The 14,774-nt window shown below is 39.6% G+C and overlaps 1 protein-coding gene across 2 annotated transcripts; it reads left to right on the top strand.

Annotated features, from left to right (window-relative positions):
• Positions 1–9,380: 9,380 nt before the first annotated feature.
• LOC103970795 (glucan endo-1,3-beta-glucosidase 3-like) lies at positions 9,381–13,941 on the top strand. Of its 2 annotated transcripts, XM_009384717.3 has the most exons (4): positions 9,382–9,841; positions 10,769–12,025; positions 12,752–12,779; positions 13,516–13,941. In XM_009384717.3, exons 1-4 carry the CDS (start codon positions 9,538–9,540, stop codon positions 13,667–13,669), a joined length of 1,743 nt encoding a protein of 580 aa, XP_009382992.2. In that variant the 5' UTR covers positions 9,382–9,537; the 3' UTR covers positions 13,670–13,941. The 2 variants fall into 2 exon arrangements, with proteins under 2 accessions (XP_018675668.2, XP_009382992.2); XM_018820123.2 differs by lacking the exon at positions 12,752–12,779 and having other exon boundaries at positions 9,381–9,841.
• Positions 13,942–14,774: the final 833 nt, after the last annotated feature.

The following is a 14,774-nucleotide window of genomic DNA, read 5'->3' as shown; positions in this document are numbered from 1 at the left end:
TGGAGGACTCGACTTGTATTTGAGAGAGTGTGTGTGTATCTCTGGAGACGTAATTGGGGAAACCCACAATAAGTGTTGATTATGGGTAAGGTGGTGCGTCTCTTCCTAACTTAATTATGGTCATGTTGTGCCTCATGCTAAGGTATTGGTCATGTAACACTGAGGTGTTAGACATATGATGTTTATGTGTTGGTCATGTGTCTATGAGATGTTAGACACATGATGCTAAGGTGTTAGCCGTGTGGCTCTAAGGTGTCAATCACATGTTTATGAAGTGTCAAACACATGACGTTAAGGTATCGGCCACATGTATTCGGAGCCGCTTGGGATCATTCTTCTGCTCTTGTCATGAGGTGATTCTAGTTGATTCCATCATCTCCAAATGTGTCAAAATTTATAAAACTACATCGGGGGTGCTCTTGACATGGCTCATTTGATGCCAAAGTTTTTGAAGATTCAGTGATTTGAGAGAGAGAGAGAGAGAGTCTATCTTTTGAGACGTGCATAGCGAGCCCCTTTTTATAGTAAGCTCTAAATATCATTACTTCTACAATAGGAGTTGATTATGGAGAAAGTGGTGCTTCTCTTTCAGACTTAACTATGGTCCTGTTGTGCCTCATGTTGAGGTATTGGTCATGTGACATTAAGGTATTGGACATATGATGTTGAGGTGTCAGACACATGTCGATGAGATATTGGACATGTGATGCTAAGGTGTTAGCCGCATGCCTCTAAGGTATCAACCATGTGTCTATGAAGTGTCGAACACATAACATGTCGACCACATGTCTACCTAATATCACTTGAGCATGCACCACCTATTAAGTTAGGTTTTGATTGTGTAATTTGGATACTAATTCAGAGTTGCCATGAGGTGATTCCGGTCGACACCATCAATCTTCATCTAATCGTCTCCTCCAACTATATCATAGTCTATAAAATTATGTTGGGAGCGCTCTCGACAAAGCTCATCTGATGCCTAAGTTTTTTAGGATTCGGAGTACTCAACTCATAATTAAGAGAGAGAATCTCTCGACATGTACTTGGGGAACCTCTTTTTATAGTTAACTATAAACATTGTTACTTTCATAATAAGTGCCGGTTAGTGCATCTCTTCCGGACCTAACTATGGTCATGTTGTGCCTCATTCTAAGGCATTGGCCATGTAATATTGAGGTGTTGAATATGTGATGCTAAGGTGTCAATCACGTGTCTATAAAGTGTCAAACACGTGATATTGATATGTCGGCACGTGTCTATCGAACACTAATTAATTCAAAGTCGATTGGAGTCATTCTTCTGCCCTTGTCATGGGATGATTCCAATTGACATGTGCAAAGCGTTATCGCCACCATCTCTGCCTACAAGCATACAATCTCAATTGTTGTAAGAGATTCGTCGAGATTTAGTTCCTTGTATTTCATAATAATGGCCTAACGTCTAGCTAATGTAGGGCCATCAAGAGCCTCGGTGTGCTGATTGTCCACATTGTTGAGGATTCTAAAAGATCATAATGATGATACATATAACTCTTAATCACTCTCGTGTTGTCATGTAGCCCACTTCTCGAACTGTTTGGGAGCTGAATGACTGCTTGGGGAAACTAAAATTATGTTGGCCCCTATAAATAGTGGGTCATGCTCATTTGTTATCTCATGCCTTCTAACGATTTGGAGCATTGGGACCTTGACCAGACTTTTCTTCATTCTTTAATAAGGGTCATAATTTCTTCTATTTCCTCCTTTTCTAACATATGGGATTCGAATGGGTCATCGATTCCGTCACCACCCTAGGTGTCGATAAAGGTTCTCGAAAGGGGTCAAAGTGATCGTAACTAGGCATGTTGCCCCTCGGGGGCTAATCCCTCAAGCGGTAGAGTCTTGCCCCCCTCAACGGACTTGTTCGACTTTGACTCTGTTGTGTTGGTCTCCGACCTAGATTATATCAATGAGGCCTATCATATTTCAATCTAAGTTTGAGTTAATTGTTACTCGGCCTTGTGATCGACCCTACAAGTCGTGTCACTACTTTTACACATGCATATATGCACTAGAGGTGGGAGTTCATTTTCTCATCCACTCCTTTTTTGTCGAAGCTTTCCAATATTAGAAGTTTTTGCGCTATCTTGTAGCATTTGTCGGAGTATGCCAAAGGATTTGCATTACTCCGATACTGACCTTGTTGCTCATGTGCTATAACATGTGCTTCATAAGTTCAGCATACTTTCTCTTCGTCCACTTTGGTTGCAAAGTCAAGAGGGTTTCAACCTCTAACAAAGGTTCGGAAAGGAAGATTCTAATGGGTGACCAATCAACTTGAATTAGTCGAAAAATCTTTCAATAACTCCTAGAGGTTACATGAGTCAAAGAATGAGTAGTTCTACCAAATTGCTCTCCCTTATCTAAGTCTGTCACTATTCTTCATATGAGCAAGCAATGGCTTGTTGAGGTAGGCTTCAACCTTGCCTTCTGCACTTCAGGATAAGGAGTTGGTATCCTTAGTCTTTCCGTTGAGATTTGTCGGTCTAGGGACTAAATATCAACTCTTTTGCTTGTTTGGAGATATGGACCTTCATGGAAACATCATCGAGGATAATCCGAGGCATAGAATGAAGATGCAGCAAGTCTTGTCTCACCCCTCGACGATAGCACATCAAAAGAAGATCAGGTAGGAACAAAGTCGCCTAATCACTGAGATTGTAGCCTCCTCCAACCCTTAAATCGAGCACCCTGATATGCTCAAGGAAGAGAGGAAAGCCCTAGTGAGCAAACACCGATCAAGCCCTTTGTCGTTGCCATCTCCCCAAGCCAACAAGGAATCACCCCCCACCAAGGATCGAGCTCCTTGTGCCATCGATCGCAATGGTTCACATATTCAATTGCATCTTGTCTTGGGGTCAGCCAATAGTACCCCTATCAGAAGATTTTGAATGCTAGTCACCATGTTCCAATGTGCTCTTTGCAAGTTCTCTTATATAGGCTTTGAAAAGCACTCGGGTAGCTTCTTTGGAATACAGAGACAACACAATAATTACTTAGTGAACGTTTGTAAAGAGCTCCATTTATCATGCAAAACCATGTGTTCTTCTTCTAATTTTCTTGGCATCAATCAAATCAAATAGGAGAGTCTCGATCTTAAGATATCGAATGATATCTCACATTCAAGTATATTCAAGTGATGTGGTAGCAACTATTTTTTTGTTTATGCTTCTCTGATTTAGTGTTTCCATGATCCCCTTCCCCATAGAGTTATGAAAACCCCTTGGCGTTAACTTTATCGAGTGTTTGTTGTTATGTTGCCTACTACGGAATCCTGAGGGCCAAAATAACCAACAACAGAGACTCCTTATGCACCGCTATTGCTACATGTTTCGAGGCCAAGGTTGCCTCAAGATCATGATGCTTCTTCAGGTTGATGATCTAATGGTTTAGGTTTTTGGCCTTATAGTTCATCTTGAGGAGCTTATACTCCAACTATCAATTGTGCCGTCTATAGTGTCCGAGTTTCACACACCTTGAACTACAAGTATCATGTTGAAAGAAGCACAAATAATATGTATATATTGTCCTTACTTAGTGATATAAATTGTGATGCTTATTGTTCATAAATATGATAAATAATATGCTTATGTTTTCGGCTTTTATGGTTGAAGTACATACTTTTCAAAATATTAGTTGAGCATGCATAAGTATTAATGTTTACTTTAAGCATAGTGCAATAAGTCAAAGTGTGCTAGTGGATTTGAATATGAGATTAAGCACTGGTAATAAATATGCATATTATGACTAGAAATTACGATTGAATTTTAATCGATCTTAAGTGAATCTCAAGGTTTGAATGAGTTTGACCATGATTAACATAAGGAAGTTTAATAGTTAAACCATATGTATGTAGAGGATCATAAACTACTTAGGCATGGATGGAGTAATAAAAAATTAAATAAAAATACAAATCAAAGAGGAGTTTATACTAAATGATGAGGTACATAAGTAAGATTGAAAGATGAATTTAGACAAAAAAAATGTCATCTTTATCAAACTATGTTAAACTCAATCGAGGTTGCTGCAACATTAGAATTATATTAGTAAAAGAAGAAAAGTAAAGAAAAACTTGAAATGAAACATAATGGGATTGAACCCTAGATCTTAAGATAATCTCTAAAGCACCTCTGTACATCATCATCTTTACTAACTTGATAACCCACAACCCTTTTTCTCCTTAGTCGTTCTCTTAGCTTTTCTCATAGAAGCCAGGAAACCTCGACTTTAAAGAATATCGAGGTAAGAAAAACTTAATTCTTCTCTTGTTATGCCTAGGGTTTCAGTTTTACAATTTCTAAGTCGATCTTTTCAGTTATTTTTGAATAACCTATACTTTAAATTTATCTTTGCTTTTTGGATGTCTTGTATGAATCTCTTATGATTGATTCTAAGGCATCTAGTATGACTTTCATATGAGATTAGTGCATAAAATTATTATTTTGCTAATTTGAAGTACTCAAAATCTTATTTTCTGATTATAGATTATATTAAAACTAAATTAATCCATTAGGGATATAATTAGGTTTTATCCTTTTCGTATGTTTTAAAAGGTTTCCTTGGGGTTATGTGAGATTTAGAATTAAGTGAATACTACTTTTGTGTACTAAGAGATAAGATTTATGAGTTTAGACCGTCCCAACCTAATTTTGGCAAAATATAACATATATTAATTCTATTTATAAGTTCAGATAGTCCCAACCCAGTTTTAGTATAACAGAATAGGTATTGCATTAGAAGGATAGTTTAGCCTCCAAATAATTTTATTTTAAGGTAAAATTTGATGTATATTTAGTTTTATATGTCTTCTAGTTTTTTTACAAAATTTCATGATAATTTTAAGATCGTTTAGTCAACTAGAATAGTGAAGTTTCATAGAATGATGCAATAGCTTGATTGATACTAATTAATTCATTTGATTTTAAAATAAATTATTGAAAAATTGGTGGAATATAGATAAATTTTTAGATTAAGTATAGTTTATTTTATAAAGGATTTTATGAAATTTTTTATGAATTATTTTAATAAATTATTATAAATCAATAATTCAAAAGGTAGAGTTCTTAATTAAGATATCTTGTAACTCTATGCTCTTAATTTGATAGGTGTATCACTCTGACACTCCATCATCAAATAATATGGTCTTTCATTGACATCTTTATTTTTAAGTTTAATAAAATAAGTATAAGTTTAATTTACTATAAAATAATAATTGTATAAATTATCGTATTCATAATAAATTTTAAAAAATATATTTCGAATGATATGATTATCATGAAAGACACATAAACTAAATGTGAATGTATATATTTTGTAAGTATAAAAATATATGAATTACGATCAAACATATTATATACATACATATATGATGACGTACGATGTGAGAGTGAACGAATATATTACGACGTACGATGCATATATATGCTATGACGTGTGGTGTGGGAGTACATGTATAGATTATGACGTGCAATGTAAGAGTGCATGTATATATTACGATGACTTGCAATGTGGGAGTGCACATATATGTTATGATATGGAGTATAGAAGTCCATGAATTTGCTATGTTTTCTATATGTGCATATAAGTATTTTGAATTATTTTGAGGTAAAATTGTATCTCTTTATTTTGTATATGCTATGTTGTAGGATTATGCTTGCTAAATAAATCATAGGATGAGATATTTACTGTTAATTGTCTTATGCCGATGATTTTGAAATATGATTATATAACATGATGCATACTTACCTGAATAAAATTATAAATATTTCGACACTCAAACCATATTTTAGGTGCTCAACTAGATCGACATTGCATTGTTAAGCATTGACTAATTGACCCTCCCATTAGGCCACTCAAGCCTCAAACCCTGCCACCACTTACAGGTCGACCCATTCCTTCGTCAGTTCTATCACCTCATTATGGAGGTGGTCAAGTTCGATCATCATGTGGCTAATGAAACTTTTTTATTTGTGCACTAGGTCAATTAGCCCCATGATATACTGGTGATGCCTCAAGCAAAAAAAGGACCTAAAGGTTAGCCTAAAGGAGATCTCAAATTACAACATGTGAAAAAGAGAATAATACTTATCATCACCTTATTCTTTATAGACATGTCTATCATGACCTCCAAGGGTTATCATAGACTTTTTCACTAGAGGAAGAACCAATGACCCACGATAGTATCGAGCCGATGGATCCCTATACTCTCAAAGTTTTTGGACCCACGACAGAATTGAGTTGATGGGTTCCTATCATCCCAAATTGTTTAGGCCACCTTCAAATTGGAGAGATTCATTCTCCTACTTGTTGGACATCTTCAATGTGGTGAAAGGTGTTGCCCTTCCTTTGCAAAGATCATAGACTTACTAGCACCTCGACTTATCTTGGATGACCCCACCTTGGGATCCTCACTCCCTAAGTCCCTTATGGACATTAACTTCTTCAGTATGACCTTTCACCACTTTGGATGCCCTTTAGTGAGGCCTTTGTCGATGATGATCCTTGGAGGCAGGCACAATGCTACAAAAGTAGGTTGCTTGAGAATTATCGAAGTGACAACAAGCATAGACAAGGAAGCAGGGGGAGTGGGGGCACCAACGATTGACATGGAGGAGGTCGTACCCCCATTCTTCATTATGCAGAGACTCATCCTTGCAAAAACGAGACAAGAAATTATAATTTATGGATTGAGAAAACAAAGTATGAGGAAGATATAGGAGTTTGAATTATATCTCGAGGAGCTGACATTAAGCCATCATCGATCAACTAGTCCTTGTCTATCTTTTTGATGTCTAGGGAAGATGATAGTACTTTCACCCTTAAGCACTTGGTTCTTCTCCTTCAAGGACAGGGAAGGAGAGAGTTGTTGATTATGTATGTTGACCAATCGAGATTGAGACTCAATCCTGATCAATCTCGATAAAAAAAGAACCATACCTTCGAACTCTTCTTGGAAGTCAGAGCTACCTTCATTTGAAACCCCTCCCTAGTTGTAAGTTAGTAGTTATTGGCCTTCTTGCACACTTGAAAGCATACGTGAAACAAGTCACAAGTCGGGGTAATATTGGCATGGCAATATTGCCTAATGGAGGCGATAAAATAGCATCATGAGTTAGGTATCATTTGAGAATGCAAAATCATCCACCACTCAAGGCACGCCATAATAAGTGAATGGAGGGGGAAATTGAGCCCAAACTCTGATGCATCGATGTATAGACAACAAAGGGATGTTGTTCGGACTGAGGCACTTAAATATCATACTCGGTTGGAATAGAATATTAGACGTGCAAGCAGTCCAGATGCTCTAGGGTCAAGACAAAATCCTGATTATATAAACCATTTATGGTCTAAAGTTCTCTCAAGATCCATATATCAACTATTGCTTGCCCCTAGAAGAGGAGGTAGTCGAGACCCCTACTGACCTTGAGCTACCTAAGGAGATAACTTCAACTCCTTCATCCACCAGTTAACTAATGGATCGAAAATCAAAAAAGAGAAAGGAGGATATCTTCTCAACCTAAGGTTTGAGATGAAAGGAACGTTTTTCGAACGTCGAAGAGGCCAGGCCAAAAGGTAAGGATAGACCACAAAAAAAACTCAATGGGGCTCAAGGCCCCTACCATCGCAAAGATGGACCTTACAGGCCTAGACCATTACCTCAATTCTAAAAGTCCCATCAATGATTTTCTACGCAAATTTCATGTGAGCTGCCTCTTGCTTAACTTCCTCACTTAGTTGACTCAAGATTTTTTACTCATTAAGGTGTTGATTGAAGCAAGTGTTGACAATCAATTGTGGCCAAACTAAAGCTTATCTGATACATTCTTCTTAAGCTCAATATCAAAATGTGTCTAATGTGTCATTCTCGGGCTAAGCATCAAAGGGTGCTTGATGCGCTCTTTTCAAGCTAAGCATCAAAGAGCATATGATACGCCTTCTCGAGTTAAATATCAAAGACCGTCCAATTTCTCGGGCTGAGCATCAAAATGCGTCTTTCTCATATTAAGTATTAAAATGTGCTCGATGTGCTCTTCTTGAGCTAAGCATCAAACATCATATGATGCATCCTTCTTGAGTTAAGTATCAAAATATGCCCTTCTTGGTCTAAGCATCAAAATACGCTTGATGTGTCATTCTCGGGCTATGCATTAAAAATGTCTAATGTGTCTTTCTCAAGCTAAGCATCAAAGAGTACCTGATGCATCATTCTTAAGTATCAAAATATATTCATTATATCCTTTTTGGGATAAGTATCAAAGAGTGTCTAATACATCTTTCTTAAGTCAAGCATCATGTGTCCTTGGGCTAAAGATCAAAGTGCACTTGATACGCCGATACCAAAGTACACCTGATGCATCCTTCTTGTACAAATACCCTTAATATGCTCTTCTCAGGTTGAGCATCAAAATGCACTGAATACATCCTTTTTTGCGATAAGCATAATGGAATGTCTTATGTGCCCTTCAAGCATCAAAGAACCTTCGATGTAAATTTTTTGGACTAAGCATCACGATGCATGTAATTACGGCCTCCTTGGGCTAGAAAGACACTTGATGCACACACTTAATGCACCCGTTCCTCAAGCTGAGCTAGTGCTTACTCAATGCGTTAGTTGCCAAAGTGTTGAGCCATTACTTGGATGCATTTTGAATCTTCTAATCATGACTTAACATGTGACAACACATTTAGTAAACGAAAACATATCTCATTTAATATTTGTCTCATATCATAGAATATTTCCTTCAATTAAACTTACTATAAAAAACCCACCCCGATAATTGAGGTAAGTTATTATTTTACTTAAAATTCTCACCTTTCATCTTATAATGGACTAGAGCATTAGAGAGACCATATTATGGCTACTCGGTCTCGGTCTTCATATAAATTAGCCATCAAGCAAGCCTCCGAGTTCCTCTCGTCCGTCCATCGAGCAAGTATCCAATCTACTTCTAAACATATTATTAGACTTTCCACACACATGAATTCAAATCAAATCGAATTAATTCGATCATCATTTAAGTTATTTAATCTTTTAAATGAATAATAAGTTGTTCTTTGAATATACTTCTTTTAAGACTTAACTCGACATTGTGACGACGTGGTCAAAGAAAGTATAGGATTGATTAAAAAAAACAAAAAATTACCCGATGCCTTTTGCGAATCATATTGGGCTACAGACGGCGTGCAATTGGAAATAAAGAAAACAATTATTCATGGGCTTCAAGGCCCAACGAGTCCCCGTATCCCCACGAGCGGACCGTTTTCCCACTTCATTTAATATGCTTCCCTGTGTCTCGTAAGAACGCGAACCCCAAGAATGAGACCGCCCTGCTAGACAACAAAGCAGGAAATGTCACCAAAAGCTGCGCCCGCCACTGCTCCAAATATGACCGTTGAGTTGGTTTCTCTCTCCCTCCCTCGCTCGCTCTCGAGTCCCAACGATTTCTAAAGCCCTCGATCTAAGGATTTCTGGCCGTTGGATCGGTGATGAGGGGGCCATATGATGGGAGAGGACAACGTACCCCAACCCCAGTCGTCTGCTTGTATAAGATGCCTGCCCATTTTGATGTGCTCCCCTACCTCCAGCCCTCGTCACCCGTCGCCCCTCCTCCCCCCGCCCCACTCTCTCTCTCTCCCCCTCCTTTTGAAATCCTTGTCTAGGTCGGGATCGAGAACAAAGATGTGGAGTTTCTGGGCTGCCGTCGCTCCACCGCCGCATGCGTTCCGGAGAAAGAGGGTGAAATCGATGGCGCTTCGTCTCCTGTTCCTCTTTTTATCTCTCTCTGCGATCTACGCCGACGAAGGTGAGGTCCATTCGATCCTCCATACCCCAAGCATCTTTTCGGGCTTCTTGGTTGAGGGATCGTTTCGCCCTTTCTCTTTCTTCACGAAACCTTCTCAGCTCTTCGTTTGATCGATGCGATTCGTTCTCGATGTACACGCTTGCTTGTATGCTTTCATGTTCAAAGACGCAGCAACTAATGTTTTTGAGTGACGCCGAGTTTTCCTGAGCTGTTAATTAAGACGACTATTTATATATTTCATTTCTTGCATATATTTTTTGGATTATTATTATTACGTTGGAAGGGCTTCTTTTCTTCGAGCGTACGCTTAGCTCTTTAGATATAGGCGGAGAACGAGGCACGCAGGTTGGTGGGGCCCGCAAGAGCATCATTAAGGTTCATCGCGTGGTGTTTCGCGCTCGTTCGATTCTGCGGTGGGCTTCTTTTTGTTGTTTTTAGTCTACATGGATAAAAAAGGGTAAGCAATGGCCGAATGCTATCATAGTTCCCCTGTCCCCACCACGAGATACCAAAGCAACGGTCGGTGATCCACTGCTTTCTGCTTGAACACATTATATTTATATTTTCTGTTCATGCTTCGTTTTTCTTGTCTCTGTCGGAGAATGTGGCGAAAACACTTGTGCGAATCTGTATCGACCGTCCAATACGAGTCACAAACCTTTACTAGTGGACGGTTGAGATCTACTGTCCTGCATCACCTTTTGATTCGTGCTTTGGTCCCACACTCCGTTGTTTCGCGCCCTTGTTCTTGTTGCTTTACAGCTAGCTGTCTTTGCTTATTGTGCCGCCGGACCACGTTAATCTGACACCAATTATATCTTATAATCATATTGATATTTGTCTGTACTTTGCGTACTTTTATCACTCTCTCGTAATATTCACTAACCTGCGCCAAATTTCGGTGGTTGCGGTGGTGGGCCACGGCAGGGGCGTACATCGGCGTCAACGTCGGCACGGCGCTGTCGAACATGCCGTCGCCGACGATGGTGGCGGCGCTGTTGAAGTCGCAGCAGATCCGCAACGTACGGCTTTACGACGCCGACCCGGCCATGTTGGCCGCCCTTACCAACACCGGCATCCGCGTCACCGTCTCCGTCCCAAACGAGCAGCTCCTCGCCGTCGGCCAGTCCAACGCCACCGCCGCCAACTGGGTCGCCCGCAACGTCGTCGCCCACGTCCCCGCCGTCAACATCACCGCCATCGCCGTCGGCTCCGAGGTCTTGACCGCTCTCCCCAACGCCGCCCCCTTGCTCGTGCCCGCGCTACGCTACATCCACTCCGCGCTCGTGGCCGCCAACCTCGACGGCGTCATCAAGGTCTCCACGCCGCACTCCTCCTCCTTGATCCTCGACTCCTTCCCGCCGTCGCAGGCCTTCTTCAACCGCACCCTCGAGCCGGTCTTCGTGCCCATGCTCAAGTTTCTCCAGTCCACCGGTTCCTATCTCATGCTCAACGTCTACCCCTACTACGACTACCTGCAATCAAACGGCATCATCCCATTGGATTACGCTCTTTTCCGCCCGCTTCCACCGAACAAGGAGGCGGTCGATGCCAACACCCTTCTCCACTACACCAATGTCTTCGATGCAGTCGTCGACGCCGCCTACTTCGCCATGGCCTACCTCAACGTCACCAATTTGCCGGTCGTCGTCATGGAGTCAGGGTGGCCGCACAAGGGTGACCCGACGACGGAGCCTGACGCCACCACCGACAATGCGAACACCTACAACAGCAACCTCATCCGCCATGTGATCAACAGTACCGGCACGCCCAAGCACCCAGGGGTCTCGGTGCCCACCTACATTTACGAGCTCTACGACGAGGATCTCCGCCCAGGGGTGACGTCGGAGAAGTTCTGGGGGTTGTTCGATGCGAATGGCGTGCCGGCGTACACGCTGCACCTGACGGGGTCGGGGATGCTGCTGGCGAATGACACCTCGAGCCAGACGTTTTGTGTCGCCAAGGAGGGAGCAGACGAGAAGTTGCTGCAAGCGGGGATCGACTGGGCGTGCGGGCCAGGGAAGGTGGATTGTTCTCTCCTGACGCAGGGGAAGCCCTGCTATGACCCTGACACAGTGGAGGCGCACGCTTCATATGCGTTTAACGAGTATTACCATGGGATGGGGATGGCAGTCGGGACATGCCACTTCAGCGGGGTTGCTGCTATCACCACAACAGATCCAAGTAAGCAACACAACATCCAACTTCCTTTTTCTTGCTCTTTGAACCTGTCTTTTCCTTTTTAGGATTTAATTCTGTAATTCCTCAAAAACTATGACACCCTTATCTTCTTATCTAGTAATCATTGAGAAGTCAAAGTTTCTTAATTATAGAAAATCTTAAAGTGCATTAAAATCAGGACATAGTAGATTGAGCACTTCAGTTCTATGTTTTGGAACCTGGTTTAATTGTTTATGCACCTACCTATGAGTAAGCAACACAACATCCAACTTCCTCTCTGGCTCTTTGAACCTGTCTTTTCCTTTTAGGATTTAATTCTGTAATCCCTGAAAAACTATGACACCCTTATCTTCTTATCTGGTAATCATAGAGAAGTTAAAGTTTCTTAATTATAGAAATCTTAAAGTCAATTAAAATCAGGACATCGTAGATTGAACACTTAAGTTCTATGTTTTGCAACCTGGTTTAATTGTATATGCACCTACCTATGATACACAAATGGCCCAGATACTGCTGTCTGTCAGCAGACGTGTAGGTTGCATCACTCAAATTATTGCTTGATGTCAACAGATTAACGATGCATTAAAATACTGCTCTTAACATAGTATGAGATATGAGCCACTGGCTGTATAATAGAGTAATTAAATCTAGCATGCTTGTGTAGAGTGGTTGTGTTTTCTCTTGGTTCTGGTTACACTTGGTAATATCCGGGTGTTTTCTTTCATGCAGGTCATGACTCTTGTTTGTTTTCTGGAAGGTATGTGATCGTCATATTGAGATTGCAATTTTTAGTCAGAATTTTTTTGTTTATTATCAATTTCAGTACCTTCTTGAATAACATAAGTGGATCAAATCATTTGATAAATCAGTTTGTGTCCATATGAGATTTGACCATCTCATACTTGAGTTAATTATCACATCTGCGGAGAGTTGAGGTTCTTGGATGGGTTAGCAAAATAGTTGTATTTAATTTGATTATATACACTTAGGTGGGAAGATTACATGAATATTGCATATGATAGTCAACATCAAATGTGGTAGTAGGTTGTTACGTCAAATTGGAAATTAATTTAACAAGGATCTCTGTATGCAATTCTGACACATTTTGGTTGGTATGGGCATGTGCACATATATTCATGGTAAAACATATGAAACTTAAAATTGAGAACTACCTTCATATTAAATTTGTTTGGTCAACATGCCTGCAAATGTTTTATTCCAAGAACTGCTTTGAAGGAAATTTGAAACAGACAATTTTGGTTATAAAAAAGTTTGATAGGGATACAATATAAGCTTGGTGAATCTTTTGATGAAATGGATTCATCTTATTGTTTCTCCAAATAGAAAGGGCTTCACAACCTGTGAACAGTATATTTGACTAGATAACGGCTAGCTTGATGTTATTACTTTCTGCATTTGCTAGATAATGATTAGCTTGCTCTAGACAGGGCTTAAATTCAACCTTTACTGAACTATTTTCTTCTTTTCGGCAGTGGTGGGAGAAATGGCACGGTTCTGAATGGCACCTCATTGGCTACTTCCCCTAACTCAACTTCATCCACGTCTAGTGATGCTCACAGTTTCTACCAATCCAAAGTAGTTCTCCAAATCGTTGAAGCTCTACTATCGGGACTGGTGTTTTTGTAGGTTGTGATCTCTTCATTTGTTGAGTGATCAGAAGACTGGAACTCACAGAATTTTGATCAAACCTGGATGACAAAGTGATGGATGGGCTGTGGGTAATCCATGTAGAATTTGTTGTGTGTCACATCCAATTTCATCTTGTGCTCAGGAGTTGAGGTTCATCATTGAAAGAGGATTAAATTTCTCTGTCATTTATTTTTCTGCATGCCAATATTTGTAAAAAGCCTAGTTGGTACTCCTGTTTGATTGTTTATTATCCGAGGTTTTATCATTTATCCTTTATTGAGTCCATTTAAAGAGTTGTTGGCTGCTCGTTCTGACCAAATCGAGCTTGGGACCTGAAGTAATGCTTTGACTCGATCTCAGATTTATCTTGGATCTAACTATCTGATGGCAGCACCAACCCACCCATTCTTGTTTGTCATTGGAAGACTTCTTCTACATGCTGGTAATTTGCTACTGCCTTGTTCTGTTCCAGTGGATTGTGGACTTAAACTGCTGATGTTATAATGATTGGAACTTGTAATGTATTAAATGTTTAAAGCTTGTGCAACCAGCCGGCAAAATGCTATGGATGCTGATATCATGGAATCTCAAGTAGCACAAAGCCAGGATAAAACCGAGGTAAGCCTGATCTTTTGTTAGAAATGTATTGAATGCCATATTGATACTAATGCTCTGTGCTAATACCCCTCATAGTCACCGATGTTCCATGAAGAAGGAAATGTGTTTGAATGCCATGTGGACTAGCTTTTCAAATGCTGTTTGTCCTGCGAATTCCCAAGAAATTGATGTCTAATAAGGAAATATAGATCGGATGAGGGAGTGCCTATAGGAACATATTTGAAATTTAAATTAAGGATTCAATATGTATTTTAAATGTGAATTGATGCTTAATAATTTTTTAAAAAATTACATTTGAACTAGATGTTAATGTAATTTTTTAAATCTCAAAAGTGCCTTTTGACTTTATTTAAAATTATAATATTATTAAAATAATTTAGTGAGAAATTAATATGATTTATATTTTTTATAAGATGAAATTTTATTTTATTTTATTTTATAAAAAAAAATTTATATGTATTTATTTATATGATTATATGTTTTA

The sequence above is a fragment of the Musa acuminata genome, chromosome BXJ1-11 (genome assembly GCF_036884655.1).
Source record: "Musa acuminata AAA Group cultivar baxijiao chromosome BXJ1-11, Cavendish_Baxijiao_AAA, whole genome shotgun sequence".
NCBI lineage: Eukaryota > Viridiplantae > Streptophyta > Magnoliopsida > Zingiberales > Musaceae > Musa > Musa acuminata.
The sequence above is the reverse complement of the archived record's forward strand: the minus strand, read 5'-3'. Positions and strand labels throughout refer to the sequence as shown.

Bases quoted from the DNA above. Each gene is read 5' to 3' on its own strand.
- LOC103970795 (XM_009384717.3), top strand. From the start codon at position 9,538: ATGATGGGAGAGGACAACGTACCCCAACCCCAGTCGTCTGCTTGTATA. The intron at 9,842-10,768 runs GTGAGGTCCATT...GGGCCACGGCAG, and splicing joins TGCGATCTACGCCGACGAAG to GGGCGTACATCGGCGTCAAC. The intron at 12,026-12,751 runs GTAAGCAACACA...TCTTTCATGCAG, and splicing joins TATCACCACAACAGATCCAA to GTCATGACTCTTGTTTGTTT.